Source organism: Tenrec ecaudatus, chromosome 5 (assembly GCF_050624435.1).
Source record: "Tenrec ecaudatus isolate mTenEca1 chromosome 5, mTenEca1.hap1, whole genome shotgun sequence".
Classification (NCBI taxonomy): domain Eukaryota; kingdom Metazoa; phylum Chordata; class Mammalia; order Afrosoricida; family Tenrecidae; genus Tenrec; species Tenrec ecaudatus.
In genome coordinates, this window is record NC_134534.1 from 104,084,928 (window position 1) to 104,103,032 (window position 18,105).

The 18,105-nt window shown below is 41.3% G+C and overlaps 1 protein-coding gene across 3 annotated transcripts in view; it reads right to left on the reverse strand.

The window, feature by feature from the left end:
* The window catches only part of FANCC (FA complementation group C), a 375,212-nt gene that overhangs the window by 198,501 nt on the left and 158,606 nt on the right, over positions 1-18,105 (reverse strand). For all 3 annotated transcript variants that reach the window (XM_075549793.1, XM_075549791.1, XM_075549792.1), the window contains exon 4: positions 9,277-9,371. In XM_075549793.1, coding sequence (XP_075405908.1) covers positions 9,277-9,371 — 95 coding nt within the window. The remainder of the gene's footprint in view (positions 1-9,276; positions 9,372-18,105) is intronic.

An 18,105-nucleotide genomic window follows, 5' to 3' on the forward strand; every position in this document is an offset into this window, starting at 1 on the left:
CATCATTCTCAAAACACCTGCTTTCTACTTGGGCCCCTGGTATCAGCTCATTTTTTCCCTCCTTCCCTGCTCCCTTCTCCCCCTGAACCCTTGATAATTTATAAATAATTATTATTTTATCATATCTTACACTGTCTGACATCTTCCTCACCCAGTTCTCCAATGTCCATCCTCCAGGGAGGAGGTTACATGTAGACCTTGTCATCTGTTTCCCCTTTTTCCCTCACCTTCCCGATATCGCCACTCTCACCACTGTTCCTGAGGGGCTCATATGTCCTAGATTTGCCGTATTTCCAGTTCCTATCCATACCAGTATACTTCTTCTGGTCCAGCTGGTTATGTAAGGTAGAATTGGGATCATGATAGTGGGGGGAAGCATTCAAGAACTAGAGGAAACTTCTATGTTTCATCGTTGCTACACTGCACTCTGACTGGTTCGTCACTTCCCCACAGCCCTTCTGCAAGGGGATGTCCAATTTCCCCCAGATAGGCCCAGGGTCCCCACTCTGCACTCCCCGTCATTTACAATGCTATGATTATTTTTTTGTCTTTGATGCCTGATACCTGATCCCTTCGATGCCTTGTCATCTCACAGGTTGGTATGCATTTTCCATGTGGGCTTTGTTATTTTTCAGTTAGATGGTCTCTTGTTTATCTTCCAGTTTATCGGACTCCAGATTCTATATACTTTGACAACTGGGCAGCATTAGCTTTCTTCACCGCGCTTGCCCATGCACCGGCTTTGTTTTCAGCGTTCTCGTCGGGGTAGGCTGATGTGCTTCCTCCTTGTCGGCTTTGTTTCTTAGCTAGATGGCCACCTGATTGTTTGCAACTTTTGCTTATACACCCACTTTTAGCTCAGGGATCTAGTCAGGACAGGCCGGTGTGCTTCTTCCATGTGGGTTTTGTTGTTTCTCAGCTAGATGGCTGCTTGTTTGTCATCAGGTCTTTAAGACTTCAGGTGCTATATCTTTTGGTAGCTGGGCACTATCAGCTTTCTTCACCACATTTGCTTGTGCACTCATTGTCTTCAGTGGCTTCAGGTGCTATATCTTTTGGTAGCTGGGAACCATAGCTTTCTTCACCACATTTGCCTGTGCATCCAGTCATCAGCGATCGTGCCAGGAAGGTGAGCATCTCAGACTGCCGAATTATTAGAACAAAGTGTTCTTGTGTTGAGGGAGTACTTGAGCAGGGGCCCACTGTCTATCTGTTTCCTTAATACTAAACCTATAAATATATGTACATAGATTTATTCCCCCACCATCATATATAAATATATTTACATCTTTATAAGTCTTTATTTAAATCTCTATGACTACCCTTTGTCTCCTAGTTCTTTCCTGTTTCTTTGTACTTTTCTCTTGTCCCACTATCATGTTCTGCCTTCATTTAGGTTTTAGGAATTCCTCTCGGTTACAATGCCCTTGATACAGCACTGCCAGACCTCCCACACCCTGCTTGAGACTGATTTTAGATCACTTGTTATTCCCTTGTCCCTGGGCTTGTTAACACCCCCTTCCTTTCCCCCGCCACCCCTACCCCCATATTCCCCCGGAACTGTCATCCCGTTGTTCTTTCTTCTGGCTTGTTTATTCCGCCTACCCCTTTCTTCGATTTTGTTTTGATGCTTCCTGCATCAGTCAATATTCTGTCCATAGAATTTTTTTTGCAATAACTCAAGGCTTAATTTTTTTAGTTCTTTCAACTTAAGATGAACTCCGTGTTAATCACTTTGCTCAACAGTAAAACCAAAAATACGAATTAAAAAACCTGTACAGACCAAGAGTCAGTCACATGTCTTGTGTTACCAAGGACCCAAAGGGGTAATGCTTCAGTCTAAGCACCATTCTCAATCAGACAACCTACACTGCGCATGTTGATACATTAAAAGCATTTGTCATTATGATTTGATTTTTTTAAAATTTTTGCACTTTAATTGCTAAAACATCGTAGTCATGGCTCCAAAAAATGCTGGTGATATCAGGAGGAAAGCTAGGAGGAAAACTGTGAGAACCACGGTAAAGTTAAAGAAAGAAATCATTGCAATATTGAATCAGGTTACTGCGTGTCTAATTTGGCAGCTGAATATAACTGGCTAAGTTGATATTATCAGAATTTTTTAAAAATGTGATTAAAGGTGTGAATTGTTAACCACAAAACAAAGAAGCCAGACCATCAATGGTTGAAAAGTTACTGGTAATTTGGATAAATCAGAAAAGAAAGTGGTGTTAACCAACCCAGGGACAAGGGAACAGCAAGTGATCCATAATTACTGGCAAGGAGGGTGTAAGAGACCTGGTATGGATTAATCAAGGGCAATGTAACCAAGAGGAATTACTGAAACCCAAATGAAGGCTGAGCATGACAGTGGATGGAAAAGGACAGGAAATAGAAGAACTAGGAGGCACAGGGCATTTACAGGGGTCTAAACACAGGCATGCATTCATATATGAATATGGGGAAATAGGGGAAAGAAACCATGAGGAGCTGATACCAAGGACTCAAGAAGAAAACAAATGTTTTGAGAATGATGAGGGCAACAAATGTACAATAATGCTTGTCACAATGGATGTATGTATGGATTGTGATAGGAGTTGTATGAGTCCCAATAAAATGATTTTTTGAAAGGAAAAGTGAAAAAAAAAGAAACAACCTGATGGTGATAGCCTATCTGAGACAGTGGCATGTGAGAAGGCTAAAAGCCCCCAGAGCAATGTGTAGGCCTGGAAAATTGAATTCACCAGTGTAAATTTTGGGCTTAAGAACCAGTTATTTGGTTATCCATTATTTCTTATGGGAAATTAACTTCACATCTTTCTTTTGTTAGAGCAATTACGAGAACATTTGAAATTACCTGTGTGGAATGGATTGTATTTCCCACAGGATAGTGCTGCTTTATAGATGAACTTCATAACATGCCACTGCTTTTCTCCTTCTATTTCTTGGACTTGTCTTTCTAAATTTTCTATGTAAACTTTCTTCCATTCACTCCTCCAGTGTCAGTATCTTCCCAGGCTTGTGCTAGGGCCCTTTCGCTCATCCTTCTAGGTGCTCCCCTGGGGCTGCCACTCATACTCAAGGATTCCAATATTCCTCTGTGTGGTGGTGCTCAATCCACTATTTGCAAATCTGCTCCCTCTCCTGAGATTCACACTCAACAGCCTCTGTACCTGGTCACCCACAAGTGTCTTAAAACTAATTTCCTTCCAATCCCACACCACTGTGGGTAATCCAAATTGGTGGTGAGGTGGGTGTGGCAGGCCTGGTAGGGAATGATCAAGGGTAATGTAATGAAGAGGTATGGCTGAAACCCAGGTGGGGACAGAGCATGATAGTGGGACAGGAGGAAAGTCAAGGGAAATAGAGGAAAGAGCTGGGAGGCAAAGGGCATTTATAGAGGTCTAGACAAAGACATGTACATATGCAAATATGTAATATGAGGATGGGGAAATAGATCTATGTGCCCATATTTATAGGTTTAGAATTAATGTGGCAGAAGGACACTGGGCCTCTGCTCAAGTACTCCCTCAATGCATGAATACTTTCTTCTATTAAATTGGCATTCTATGATGCTCACCCTCCCGACACAACCATTGAAGACAAAGAGGGTGAACAAGCAAATGTGAAGAAAGCTGATGATGCCCGGCTATCAAAAGATATAGCGTCTGGGGTCTTAAAGGCTTGAAGATGGACAAGCAGCCATCTAGCTCAGAAGCAACAAAGTCCACATGGAAGAACACACCAGATTCTGTGATCACATGGTTATGAAGGGATCAGATATCAGGTATCAGAGAACAAAAAATCATATAATTGGGTGCACACCTCCATGATACGATCGCTGAGGACAAACGGATGCATAAGCAAGTGTGACGAAGAAAGCTGATGGTGCCCAGCTATCAAAAGATATAGTATCTGGGGTCTTAAAAGCTTGAGGGTAAACAAGCAGCCATGTAGCTCAGAAGCAACAAAGCCCACATGTAAGAAGTACACCAGCCTGTGCGATCACGAGGTGTCGAAGGGATAAGGTATAAGGCATCATCATAAAAAAAAAAATCTTACCATAGTAAATGAAGGGGGAAGTGCAGAATGGAGACCCAAAGCCCATTTGTCAGCCACTGGAGATCCCCTTGCAAGAGGGATCTAGGGGAGGAGATGAGTCAGTCAGGGTGCGATGTAGCACCAATGAATAGAGCTGTCCTCCAGTTCCTAAATGCTTCCTCCCCCCAACTATCACGATCCGAATTCTACCTTGCATGTCTGGATAGAGCAGAGGATGTACACTGGTACAGATAGGAGCTGGAGGCACAGGGAATCCAGGGCGGATGATACCTTCAGGACCAGAAGAATAAGTCGCAATACTGGGAGGGTAGAGGGAGAGGGGGTTGGAAAGAGGGAACCGATTGCAAAGATCTACATGTGGCCTCCTCCCTGGGGGATGAACAACAGAAAACAGGGTGAGGGGAGATGTCGGACAGGGCAAGATATGACAAAATAATAATTTGTAAATTATCAAGGGCTCATGAGGGAGAGGGGAGTGGGGAGGGAGGGGAAAAAAAGAGGACCTGATGCAAAGGGCTTAAGTGGAGAGCAGATGCTTTGAAAATGATGAGGGCAAAGAATGTATGGATGTGCTTATACAATTGATGTATGTATATGTATGGATTGTTAAGAGTTGTATGAGTCCCTAATAAAATGTTTAAAAAATAATAAAAACATGAAAAAAATCCCACACCACTATTTCACCTGGATCTCGTATGCTAATTAATAACATCAACATTCTTTCCAATTCTTGGAAAGACCAAAATATATGCTTAAGAATTACCTTTTTGCACTTAATCTGCCACTACACGCTGTGGGTATTTTATTGGGAAGCCTAGGAAACAACTTACTGAGTTATTCAATATAACAGCATATCCTAAGTAATAACTCAAATATCAAGACGCAAGCAGATGCAGCGATTTTTTTTTCGTCGAAAATGTTTAATTCAAAACAGTGACTCCATCAAGCGACTAATCTCTTAAGATCAATAAAATATGACAATACCTCAATTAAGAGAAAAACAAATAATTAAGTTAAAAAGATGCCAAAACACATGAGCAGACAGTTCACCAAAAATGGCATCTAAATGGATAACAAACATGAGGAAATTCTCATGATCACTAGCCATTTGGAGATGCAAATAAACACTATGATGAGATATCACCTTGTACTAATAATGACAACCCAAGTAAAAAAAAAACAGTAAACAACAAATGTTGGATATGGTGTGGAGAGATTAGAATGCTCATATACTGCTAGTAGGTTTATAAACACTACAACCATTGTGGAAAATGTTACAGTGCTACCTAAGACAACTTAGAATGGAAATCTCACCCAAGACCCAGCAATACCTCTGCTGGACATATAACCCAAAGAAGAAAGAGCTACAACATAAACAGACGCATGCTTTCCCATGTTCGTTGCAGCACTGTTCACAATAACAAGAAGTTGGCAACTGCCCAAAAGTCCATCAGTAGAAGAATGGATAAAGAAAATTTAGTACATGCACACAGTGGAACACTATGAATCACTAAAAAACATGGATGAAACATCTGTTCTCGGGTCATGTAATCTTTTAATTCAGTCTCCCAAGCAATGAAATGATATCTCTGTCTAATGTTCATGATCCGTCTATCACTCCCCCTTTTTTATGTACACCTTAACACTTTCCTAGTAGAGGCCTCACCTCAACGGGGTCAGTTTTCCATTTAGAGAGAAGGGAAGTCCCTGCCATGTAGCATTGTTTCACAGTCAACCCAATAAATAAACACTTCTACAATAGTGTTCCAGGAATTCCCATGGAAATGTAAGACAAAAAAAGAGGGGAATATATCTGTCTCAAAGAAAATGAGTTCACTTCTGTTGGTGGGTAAACCAGGAGGAGCAACCTGTGACTGAGAAAAATGCTCAACATACAGACCTACAAGGAGAGAGTCCGCCTTGGATTATGTTCCTCATCATTCATTCTAGACTGATTCTCTATTCAGTCCTGGGTGATGCAAGCCAAGTGTTACAGGCAACTTAGATTTTAGATTTGGAAATCAAACTTAGGTGAACAGGACTTTACTTTAAGCACATCTATAGCAGATTAAATGAACAGAAATTCTCCTTTGGGTTTTAAACTGAAATACTGTATGCAGTGTAAGAAGCATATCAGTGCCATCCCAAAGTCACGGATTTGGAAATCATTGGACTTTGGTCCATATCTCATTCTTTTGCGGGTGCACAGTAATTGGCAACTTAAAACTTCCATATATTTGCTATTTTCAGGCTCTGCTTTTCTGACAGACAGTTTTTTCCTAGTGATTGAATGTTATTGAAATTACTACCATGGGTCAACTTTCATTGTTTTTGTAACTATTGTTCAGTTAGCAGCGATTTTTAAAAATAAAAGCCTTATTCTAAAGGGTTTTTCAATTTCAAGTCTTTTTCCCCCCCGTTCCTTTTCTTCCCTTATTCTAATTATTAATCCTTCAGAGCTTTACATTTAATTTTCCTTCCAATTCAATTTCACGTTCTTTCTCTAAGCTTTAAATTTGATCCCACCCTGTCCTTTACCCTTCTACTGTGCCTCCCATTCTTTCAATCTAATAGAAAAAAATTTACAAATTGTCTTTGCCATTTCCAGAACCAAGTCAGTCTAAAACAAAGGAATCAGAAAAGTAAATGTCATGATAATCTGAGACATGTTAATAGACAAAAATCATCTGCATTCATTTGGTTGGGTGATTTCATAATCCTAAACAGTTAATCTGAACCACATGTATAGTAAGTCCACTCTGACAGGCATCAGCAAGTCCATGGGGTTGTAGGAGTTCAACAGTAGGGGATTACAGTGAAGATCAGTCAACTTACTGGTGGTAAGGGCAGTCACTGTCTAGCCTTCCAGCAGCCCCCGCCTTGCCCCTTTTAAGCAGATGTAGAAACAAACAAAGTAACATCCAGGCAGCTGTCAGCTCTTTGGACTAGACCAGCAAGCTCCAGTGGCCAAGTACCAGTCAGGTGCTAGTCAGTGGGTATCCTGGCTCAGGTGCCACCTAGAGTGTGCCAAATAAAGACTGCAGCTACCAGAACACTTTTGAATTTTATTACAGCATAGATTTGGAGAGAGGCAGAGAAGTACTTGGAGATATAATACTAAGTTATTAAATTAGGAAGGGAGGAGTACTTTACTAAAGCATAGACATTCCTGAAAATAAAGAGTGCATTTTAAAAAAATTAACAGACTTTTCCAAAACTATTCAATATTCAGTTTTAAATGAATGGAAAAAATTAATCTGTGAGCAAATCAAGCAAAAAATAAAGCTCTCTTGAACAGCATTACATTCAGTACTATAGCATAATAGTGAAGGATATGTTTGACGACATTTCTAAAACACCATAGAGCAGAACTATGAATGCAGCACTTTGCACACAATCTGATCCCACCACACCAAGGCAAAACACTAAGAGCGTGGAACAGAACAACAAGGAGAACAGAGCAAGGAAGTCCCCAGGGAATACCAAAAATAGACTTTGGGGCCAGGGCTTGGCACCCCATCAAACTGGACCAGAAAACACTCCTAAACACCAACAAACAGTCCTTGAACTAAGGGCTCATGAGGGAGGGGGAGAGCGGGGAGGGAGGGGGAAAAAAAGAGGACCTGATGCAAAGGGCTTAAGTGGAGAGCAAATACTTTGAGAGTGATTAGGGCAAAGAATGTACGGATGTGCTTTATACAATTAATGTATGTATATGTGTGGATTGTGATAAGAGTTGTATGAGCCCCTAATAAAATGATCTAAAATTTAAAAAAAAATAATTTTATTGGGGGCTCGAACAGCTCTTGGCACAATCCATACATATATCCATTGTGTCAAGTATCTCTATATGTACATAGGTTGCCATCATAATTTCCAAAACATTTTTTTTCTACTTGAGTTCTTGGTATGAGTTCCTCTTTTTTTCCTCCTCCCTCCCCCACCCTTCCTCCCAATGACCCCTAGGTAATTTATAGTTTTTTTTTCATGTCTTACACCAACTACTGTCTCCATTCACCCAGTTTTCTGTTGCCCAGGATCCTCCTGGGATGGGGGCATACATTGTGGGGTCGATCATTTTAATCCATTCCCCCCATACTCCAGCCCCCCTTCCCTTACCCTCCAAGTATCGCTACTTCCATTATTGGTCCTGAGGGGTTTATCTGTCCTGGATCCCCTGTGTTACAAGCTGTTATCTGTACTACTGCACATGTTCTGATCTACCCAGATTTCTAAGGTAGAATTGGGGTTGTGATAGTGAGGGAGGGCGGGTGAGGAGCATTAAAGGGCTAGAGGAAAGTTGTGTGTTTTGTCTGTATTATACTGCACCCTCACTGGCTTGTCTCATCCCCTTCTGACAGGGGATGTCCAATTGAGTACTGATGGACTTTGGGTCACCACTCTACCCTCCTCCTCCTCATTCGCATCAGTATGACTTTTTGTTTTGTTTTGTTTTGGGTCTTTGATGCCTGATACTTCCATTTGGGCTTTGTTGCTTTTCAGTTAGATAACTGCTTATTTATCTTCAAACCTTAAGACCTCTAATGTTATATATTTTGATAGCCATGCACCATCAGCTTTCTTCACCATATTTACTTATGCATCCATTTTGTCTTCAGCGATCATGTCAGGGAAGGTGAGCATCACAGAGTGCCGGGTTAGTGGAACAACGTGTTCTTGCATTGAAGGAATACTTGAGAGGAGGCCTAATATCCATCTGTTGCCATAATATTTATAAATAAATAAATGTACATATATCTATTCCCTTATCATTATATATAAATGTATTTACATATATACATGCCTGTATTTAGACTTCTATAAATGTCTCTTGCCTCTGAGTTTTTTCCTCTACCTTCTTTTAATTTTTTCTTGTCCCACTATCATGTTTGGCCTTTGTTTGGGTTTTGGTAAGTCCTCTCAGCTTCACTGCCCTTGATCAAGCTGCCCCAAGTATCCTATGTCCTCCTCGTCCTTAATTTTAGATCACTTGTTCTTCCCTTGTCTCTGGATTTCTTGGCACCCCACCTTCCTTTCCTCCACCTCCCCCTCTCCTGTGTCTTCTGGAATTATTGGTTCCATTGTTCTCTCCTCCAGATTGTTCATCCCACCTATCTTGTCCAGACAGACATGCAGAGACAATAGTACGCACAAAAACAAAGCAAAACAGAACACTTAAACAATCAAGTTAACTCAATGCTAAAAAGGCTTTACCCGTATCCAGGAGTTATACTTTGTTTCTCCAGAATTCTGTGGCTCTTTGTTCATCAGACAACATAAGCACCATATTAGAATTTTGGGGGTTTCATCTGGAAAAAAGCAAAAATGAGTAGATGTTATCTCTGGAGAGAAAGAAGATAGAGATTATGAAAATCTTTTACCTAGTAGGAAAATCTTAATCTACTAAATTTAAAGAAAACATCTAAGACCATCTGTGAAACTTAATTGTTGAATTTTTTTCTTGTGGGTTATGGTTAACTTCCTGTCTGATACAGCAGCAATTTTTAAAGCCCATAGGGAATGCTGGAATAACTGTGCCTTTCCTAGAGATTAGTTCTTTACACTTCAAGCGCATTGTAATTTTAGCTTTCTTAAGGCAACCTTACTACAGGCCAATATTTAATCTTTCATTCTCTGATTTGCTATATACTTGTTAAAAACAAATTTAACAAACAGGACTCTTAAAATACACATTCTGTTTAGCACCAAATGATTTGGATAAAATAGAAGCTCTTTAGACACTACTAACTCTTGAAGTTTTATGCTTTGCCAAATTTGAGATGAAAATGCTGAACTTCAAAATCTTTATTTGGAATAAACATCTCCTCTGTGAGCCCAACTCTCTTACATTTCCCTCTCTCTTGTGGCAATTGACCTCACGCCAGCTGGATGTTTTATAACAAGATTTAGCAGCAAGCATGAGACCTAAAAACTCAAATGTCAGTACCCGAGCTAGACTAAAGCAGCTCTAGTTTGCAACAAGATTACTGCAGTGAGGCTGAGGAAACCCTGCCCCTGAACATGGCCCATCAGAGTCCTTGGAGGCTCTCTACCTCCCATCCTCTGCAAGCTAATAATTACACGATCTCTAGCAGCTCTAGTAACAAGGACTTCAGAAAAATACGCCTTATCATAAGCTATCATCTATATTTCCAACCACAAATCTAAGGATGCTGTTGCTTAAGCCCACGCTGTACCACAAACCTCCACAATTTATGCTTCTCCCAAAATTAACTTCTCTCAATAGTCTTTGAGTGATACAGTAGGTGAAATCTTAGACTAGTAACTTAACATTGGAGGTTCAAGTCCACCCAGGGGCTTGGTGATCTATTCCTTAAAGATCAGAGTCAAAAAAACCCAAACCGAGCCCTTGAAAGCACAGTTCTACTCTGATATCCAAGGGGCTGACCCGAGCTGGACTGGCTCCACAGCAGCTGGTGTAATGGGTATTCAGAACTGTCGGGATTTATCAGGGGTTATTCTGAGGGACACGCATCTCTGTCTCTAGTGTTTATGAATTCAAATACATCATTGGCTTGGCTGAGCTAAGTTTATGTCAAGAGTTATATGACTGAACATCTGAAGATCTTGAGGTTCTTCAGATTTAATTCACACAATGGCTGAGACTGTTATATTTACATACATTCTAACCATTTTCATGTAGCTAGCATGACAGAGGCGTTCAACAATAAGCTTATGCAAGGACTTCCAGTGTTAGAGTGAAACCTAATGGGGAGTGCTTCTAAAATTCAGACACTCAACACCAAAAGAAAGGAAGGAAGGAGGGATACCTTCTTTTATGGGGCTTAACTTTAAAAGAACCCAGAAGATCGGAGTTTTCCTCAGGGTTTACTGATTCTCCAATTAGTTCAACAAGTATATTATTTTTTTGTTTTGCTCTTTAAATATAGAGAAACTTTCTCCAGGCTTTCAGAGGTGATTTGGGGGGTGCCAGGAATAGCTGCATTAAAATGCACTGCTAATGAGTTTACAACTTACTAACTTTCTGGAGTTACAGAAGCAGGCTGTGACTGTTATCCATGAGTGTGTTCAGCACTCTCCACAAGGACCCCATTTGCCAGGCTCCTCCCAGAAGGCCCCTGGATTGAGCTGGAGCACTCCCCTGAGCATGTTAAGTGAAATGTGATACGGCCAAGGATGCATCTTGGGACAGCCCTTGACAGGACATCTGAGTTAAAATTTATATTCTAAAAGTAACTGGGAAGCAAAGCAATATATAAACATAGACTCATCACCTAATATTTTACTTAATTTTTTTATACCTGGCACTGAAATTCTAACTAGAATATAAACAAATTCTATAAACTTTAAAGCTATGAAAACAGTAATGGGGAAGGGGGGACAACAAGTTCTGGGTCAATCTGGTATCCTAGTTAACAAACTGGAGTCTCTGGGCAGTCCAAACAGTTAAGCAATAGGCTAGTACCAAGAGGGCGGTGGTTCAAACCTATGTAAAGTGTTACAGAGCTCAAAAGAACTAAGTGCTTCACAGAGAGAGCGAGGCAAGAGGTGCTGGTGAGGCTTTTCCCCCTCTATCTGTTTATACTCTTTATTCTGTGTCTTCTAAATCCAGCTAGCTAGCATACCTCAGGAACTCTTTTGACTCCTTTCCTCCCACAACATGCTCCCAAGAACATTTACTCAGGATGGACATGAAATATCCTAGGGTGGGTGACATGTTGGGCTGCTAATCGTAACATGGGCAGTTCAAAGCCACCAGCTGCTCCGTGGGAAAAAGACAAAGTTTTCAATGCCTGTAAAGAGTTACAGTGTAAGCAACTTACAGGAGCAGTTCTACCTTGTATGTCTAGAGCAGTGGTTCTCAACCTTCCTAAGGCCGTGACCCTTTAATACAGTTCCTCATGTGGCAATGACCCCCAACCATACAATTTTTTTCATTGCTAATGCATAACTGTTATTTTGCTACTGTTATGAACCAGGCGACCCCCGTGAAAGGGTCATTCGCCACCCAAGGGGCTGCAACCTATAGGTTGAAAATCGCTGATCTATAGGATCACTGTGGACCAAAATCAACTGGATAGAGGTAAATTAGTTTTTGGGGGGAGGGAGAAGACCTATGAAAGAAATTAAACTTTAAAACTTTATGATTGGCAAAATAATGTTTAAGGAGCCTCATCACTGTCTTGCAAAACATAATTTTATAATGGTCAAACAATGAGAATACTTTTCTTGTATGTTCTTGGGTCTTCTGTATTTAAGTCTGGGAAAATTTCCTTTCATACCAGTGTTGCTAGAAAGCAAGGAGTCTAGGATTGTCTGAAGTGTTTCAACAAAAGCCAGAGATCAGGTTGATTTGAGAAACTATTTATCTGAAATGCGAGACAAATTCATATAGTGGCGTTTACTACCTACAAACTGCTCCAAAAATCCAGTGAAGATCAAGCAAGTTACATACCTTAAATGATGTGACAAAAGCAGGTTTTGCATTGATTATAAGTGATTAATAGGTTTTCAATGATCATATGAAATTATCTATACCTGAATTTCTTCAGGAATCATTAGACTGTCATCCTCTAAAGCAGTGGTTCTCAACCTGTGGGTGGTGACCCTTTTTGGGGTCAAATGACCTTTTCATAGGGGTCGCCTAAGACTAACGGACAACATACTTCCAATGGTCTTAGGAACCAAAACACTGCTCCTCTACTCATCCCCAGGTGGGTCCCCCCGACATGCAGATACGCTCACACAGAAGTACCCAGCATGATGACATCATCGCGCCAACCCCATCACAGACACCCCATACAAATACAGGTGAATGTGACAGGGTTGGTGCCATAATGTACTTATGCAGAACAATCACACCTGTGCAGAGAGCAGCTACTGTGTAGAGAGCAGCTACTGTGTAGCTGTTACATCTTGGGCCCATTTACATATAGTAAATGTAGCTTTCATATAAGCAAATCTCAATAGACCCAAGTGTTACATTTCCAATATCTGATTAACTGTGGGCTAACTCTTTCACTTCCAATATCAGTCTTGTATTCTGGGGAAAGTCAATGACTCAAAATCAACAATTATCCTACAAGAATTCAATTAGATACACTATATTCCACAGGTCACTTGAAACTATTTGAACATAATTGCTAACCTAGAGGTTAATGGTTTGAACCTACTCAGAAGTACTATGAGGGAAAAAGACTTGTTAGGGCATTCAGAGCTGATTTGGATGCATAATAACCCCCAAGTGACCCAGTAAGGAGAACTCTATGGAGCCGTTCTACTCTGCAACACATGGAGTTGCTATGAGTCAAAAGCAAGCAGCAACACCATGCATTTCTTGTAAAACAGAGCTCAGAAAAGTAAGCAATGATTCTAACCTTACTTCAATGCTGCAACACAAACTTTGTACATATTTTAACATTTCTGAATTCGGGATATGCCTTCTATCATGTACATTTAAGGGGGCAGTATTTTTTTTCCCTAAAAGGCAGTTATTAAATCCATGGAGTATGCTTTATTTTTTAAAAACATTTTATTAGGGGCTCATACAACTCTTATCACAATCCATACATATACATACATCAATTGTATAAAGCACATTCGTACATTCTTTGCCCTAATCATTTTCAAAGCACTTGCTCCCCACTTAAGCCCTTTGCATCAGGTCCTCTTTTTTCCCCTCCCTCCCCGCTCCCCCCTCCTTCATGAGCCCTTGATAATTTATAGATTGTTATTTTGTCACATCTTGCCCTATCCGGAGTCTCCCTTCCCCACCTTCTCTGCCATCCATCTCCCAGAAAGGAGGTCACATGAGGATCCTTGTAATCAGTTCCCCTTTTCCAACCCACTCACCCTCCACTCTCCCAGCATCGCCCCTCACACCCCTGGTCTTGAAGGTATCGTCCACCCTGGATTCCCTGTGACTCCAGCTCCCATATGCACCAGTGTACAACCTCTGCCCTATCCAGTCCTGCAAGGTACAATTCAGATCATGGTAGTTGTGGGGAGGAAGCATCCAGGATCTGGGGGAAAGCTGTGTTCTTCATCGGTACTACATCGCACCCTGACTGACCCATCTCCTCTCCTAAACCCCTCTGTGAGGGGATCTCCAGTGGCCGACACTTGGGCCTTGGGTCTCCACTCTGCACTTCCCCCTTCATTCACTATGGTATCTATCTATCTATCTATCTATCTATCTATCTATCTATCTATCTATCTATCTATCTATCTATCTACACACACATAGATATACATACACACACACACACACACACATATATATTCTTTTTTTTTTGCATGATGCCTTATACCTGGTCCCTCTGGCAACTCGTGATCACACCGGCTGGTGTGCTTCTTCCATGTGGGCTTTATTGCTTCTGAGCTAGATGGCCGCTTGTTCACGGAGTATGCTTTATAATGGAGGAAGTTCAACACTTTCTTTTTTCTTTCTCTTACCATCTGTATAACTGGCCTATCTCTTTCAAAATTTTGATCATCATCCTTCAGTGGAAATGACAGATTGCTAGATAAGGGATAAAGAGGGATTGACCCCACTGAATGCCTAGGCTAAACAAAAATTAGCTGTCCATGCCACAATAAAAGGGTTGGGAAAAAATAGGCACATTAATTAGACACCTATGGGAAAATCCAGAACTGAGCATGCACAGACCCAAGTCACCCAGGCCCAGGTAGGAGGTCTACCTGGGCACACAGACTAGGCACCAGCTACATGACATCACACAGCTGAGCCTGCCCTCAACCACACCTCCCCAGCCAGCGGGGATGGGAGGAGATAAAGGGACTGAGCACTGCAGCTGAGGTGAGATTCCTCCCGGATGCCAGTGTGCATGCGCCTGCCTGCCCACTTGAGGCCCTCTCACTCTCTTGGGAGTTCCTGCTCTTGTCAGCATGCTGGTTCTGTGTTCCTGTTCTAGTATTCCTTCCATGTGCTTTTCACGCTCCCTTGAAATAGCCATTTTCGGTCATGAACTTTCCCACGGTTCTCGCCATGTGGCCTTGCACACCTCCAGAGATAGCGTGTAATTTTGAGACTGTAATACCTGAAACTTACCTTTCCCTCATAAAAGTCACTTGGATTTACAAAAGTGATTCTGTCATGTGAATTCTTTCAGTGTTGAGAAGCAAGAACCAAGGTAGACCATTACAGAAACCTAACAAAATTAGTTTGGGGTTTGTGAACACCATTTTTAAGATAAAGTAAATATAGCTTGCATATAAGCATTTTACGAAACACATTTTAATGATATCTCTGTGCAAATGTACATGTCTATTTAGGAATGTGTGTTCATCTGAATGTATGGGTGTATATATGAGTGTGTGTTTATGTATAGATATATATATAAACATACACACACACATATATATACACACACTCATACATAAAATGTATTTCTGTATATATAGGAGGATGGGGAAATAGATCTATGTGTCTATATTTATAGGTCAAGTATTAAGGTGGCGGAAGGACCTTGGGCCTCTACTCAAACACTCCCTCAATGCATGAATACCTTCTTTTATTAAATTGGAACTCTATGATGCTCACTCTCCCGACACAACGGCTGGAGCCAAAGTGGGTGAACAAGTAAATGTGGTGAAGAAAGCTGATGGTGCCCGGCTATCAAAAGAGATAGTGACTGGGGTCTTAAAGGCTTGAAGATAAACAAGCGGCCATCTAGCTCAGAAGCAACAAAGTCCACATGGAAGAACACACCAGCCTGTGTGATCGAGGGGTCCCAAAGGGATCAGTTACCAGGCATCAAAGAACAAAAAATCATATCATTGACTGCACACCTCCATGATAGGATCGCTGAAGACAAATGGGTGCATAAGCAAATGTGGTGAAGAAAGCTGATGGTGCCCGGCTATCAAAAGAGATAGTGACTGGGGTCTTAAAGGGTTGAAGATAAACAAGCAGTCATCTAGCTCAGAAGCAACAAAGTCCACATGGAAGAACACACCAGCCTGTGTGATCGAGGGGTCCCAAAGGGATCAGTTACCAGGCATCAAAGAACAAAAAATCATATCATTGACTGCACACCTCCATGATAGGATCGCTGAAGACAAATGGGTGCATAAGCAAATGTGGTGAAGAAAGCTGATGGTGCCCGGCTATCAAAAGAGATAGTGTCTGGGGTCTTAAAGGCTTGAAGGTGAACAAGCGGCCATCTAGCTCAGAAGCAAAAAAGCCCACATGGAAGAAGCACACCGGCCAGTGCGATCACGAGGTGCCAAGGGACCAGGTATAAGGCATCATGCAAAAAAAAGATATAAGTGTGTGTATATATGTGTATGTATATATGTATATGTATATATGTATATATATACCATATTAAATGAAGGGGGAAGTGCAGAGTGGAGACCCAAAGCCCAAGTGTCGGCCAATGGAGATCCCCTCACAGAGGGGTTTAGGCGAGGAGATGGGTTAATTAGGGTGTGAGGTAGTACCGATGAAGAACACAGCTTTCCCCCAGATCCTGGATGCTTCCTCCCCCCAACTACCATGATCCGAATTCTACGTTGCAGGGCTGGATAGGGCAGAGGTTGTACACTGGTACATATGAGGGCTGGAGGCACAGGGAATCCAGGGTGGATGATACCTTCAGGACCAAGGATGTGAGGGGTGATGCTGGGAGAGTGGAAGGTGAGTGGGTTGGAAAGGGGGAACTGATTACAGGGATCCACATGTGACCTCTTCCCTGGGAGAGGGACAGCAGAGAAGGGGGGAAGGGAGACTCCGGATAGGGCAAGATATGACAAAATAACGAGGTATAAACTACCAAGGGCACATGAGGGAGGGGGGCAAGGGGAGGGAGGGAAAAAAAAAAAGAGGACCTGATGCAAGGGGCTTAAGTGGAGAGCAAATGCCTTGAGAATGATTGGGGCAGGGAATGTATGGATGTGCTTTATACAATTGATGTAGGTATATGTATGGATGGTGATAAGAGTTGTATGAGTCCCTAATAAAATGTAAAAAAAGAAAAGAGGAGAAAAAAATGATTAGGGCAAAGACTGTATAGATGTGCTTTATGCAATTGATGTATGTATATGTATGAACTGTGATAAGAATTGTATGAGCCCCAATAAATTGTTAAAAAAGAAAGAGTTGTAAGAGCCCCCAATAAAATGATTTATTTTTCTAAAAAAAAAATGTATTTCTGGTAAAAGACATTTGAGAAAAACCAGCCTAGCTAAGGTACAAAACTTAGAACAACTAAGTACAACCCTGGTGGACAAATACAACAATGGTTCATGAGTTTTTCTATTTCAGTTCAAGATCTTTAAAAAGGTCAGTGGGTAGAGAGAAGAAGAGTTAGTCCAAGGATGAAGAAGAAGAAAGAGCTGTAAGTGGGATGAAAGAAATGAATTTAGGTATGCAGTACACCCATCAATGCATGCTCCCAGACCAAGTGTGCATGTCATCCCTTCCCTACATAATTTAGGTATCTCATAATGGCTTATCCAACAATGAGATTATCTCTAACACATCAAAGGGGAACATTCATTATATTTTTGGTTCTAATGCCATTATATTATTTCACTAATCTTTGATTTTTTAAAAGTTAAAAAGTATTATGTTGGTTAACATTACAGTCAATTCAAGACCACAAATCTTAACTGAGACCCTTCAGATGTACCTTGACGCACTATGCCAGGCCCTGGAACAACAGAACTAAAACCACAGGTCCTTCTCTCAAGACACTAACAATCTTCCAAGACATCAGACAAGGAAACCAATAATTGTAAGGGAGTGTAATAAGTGTGCTATGGAAACACCAAGGAAAGTTCTTAACTCTGTTATCTCAGGTCCCTGGATGGTACCAGTGGTTTCCTTTCAGCTACTAACCTGAAAGTCGGTGGTTCAAACCTACCCAGTGCCAAAGGAAAGTGGCCTCGCAATCTGTTTTGTAAAGATTACAGCCAAGAAAATGCTATGAAGCTCAAAAATCAGTTCTGTTTTCTAACACCCGAGGCCACCATGAATTAGGCACAGGGTTTGGTTTTGAGTGCATTGCTCTTTCAAAGCCTGAGTAAGAGGACAAG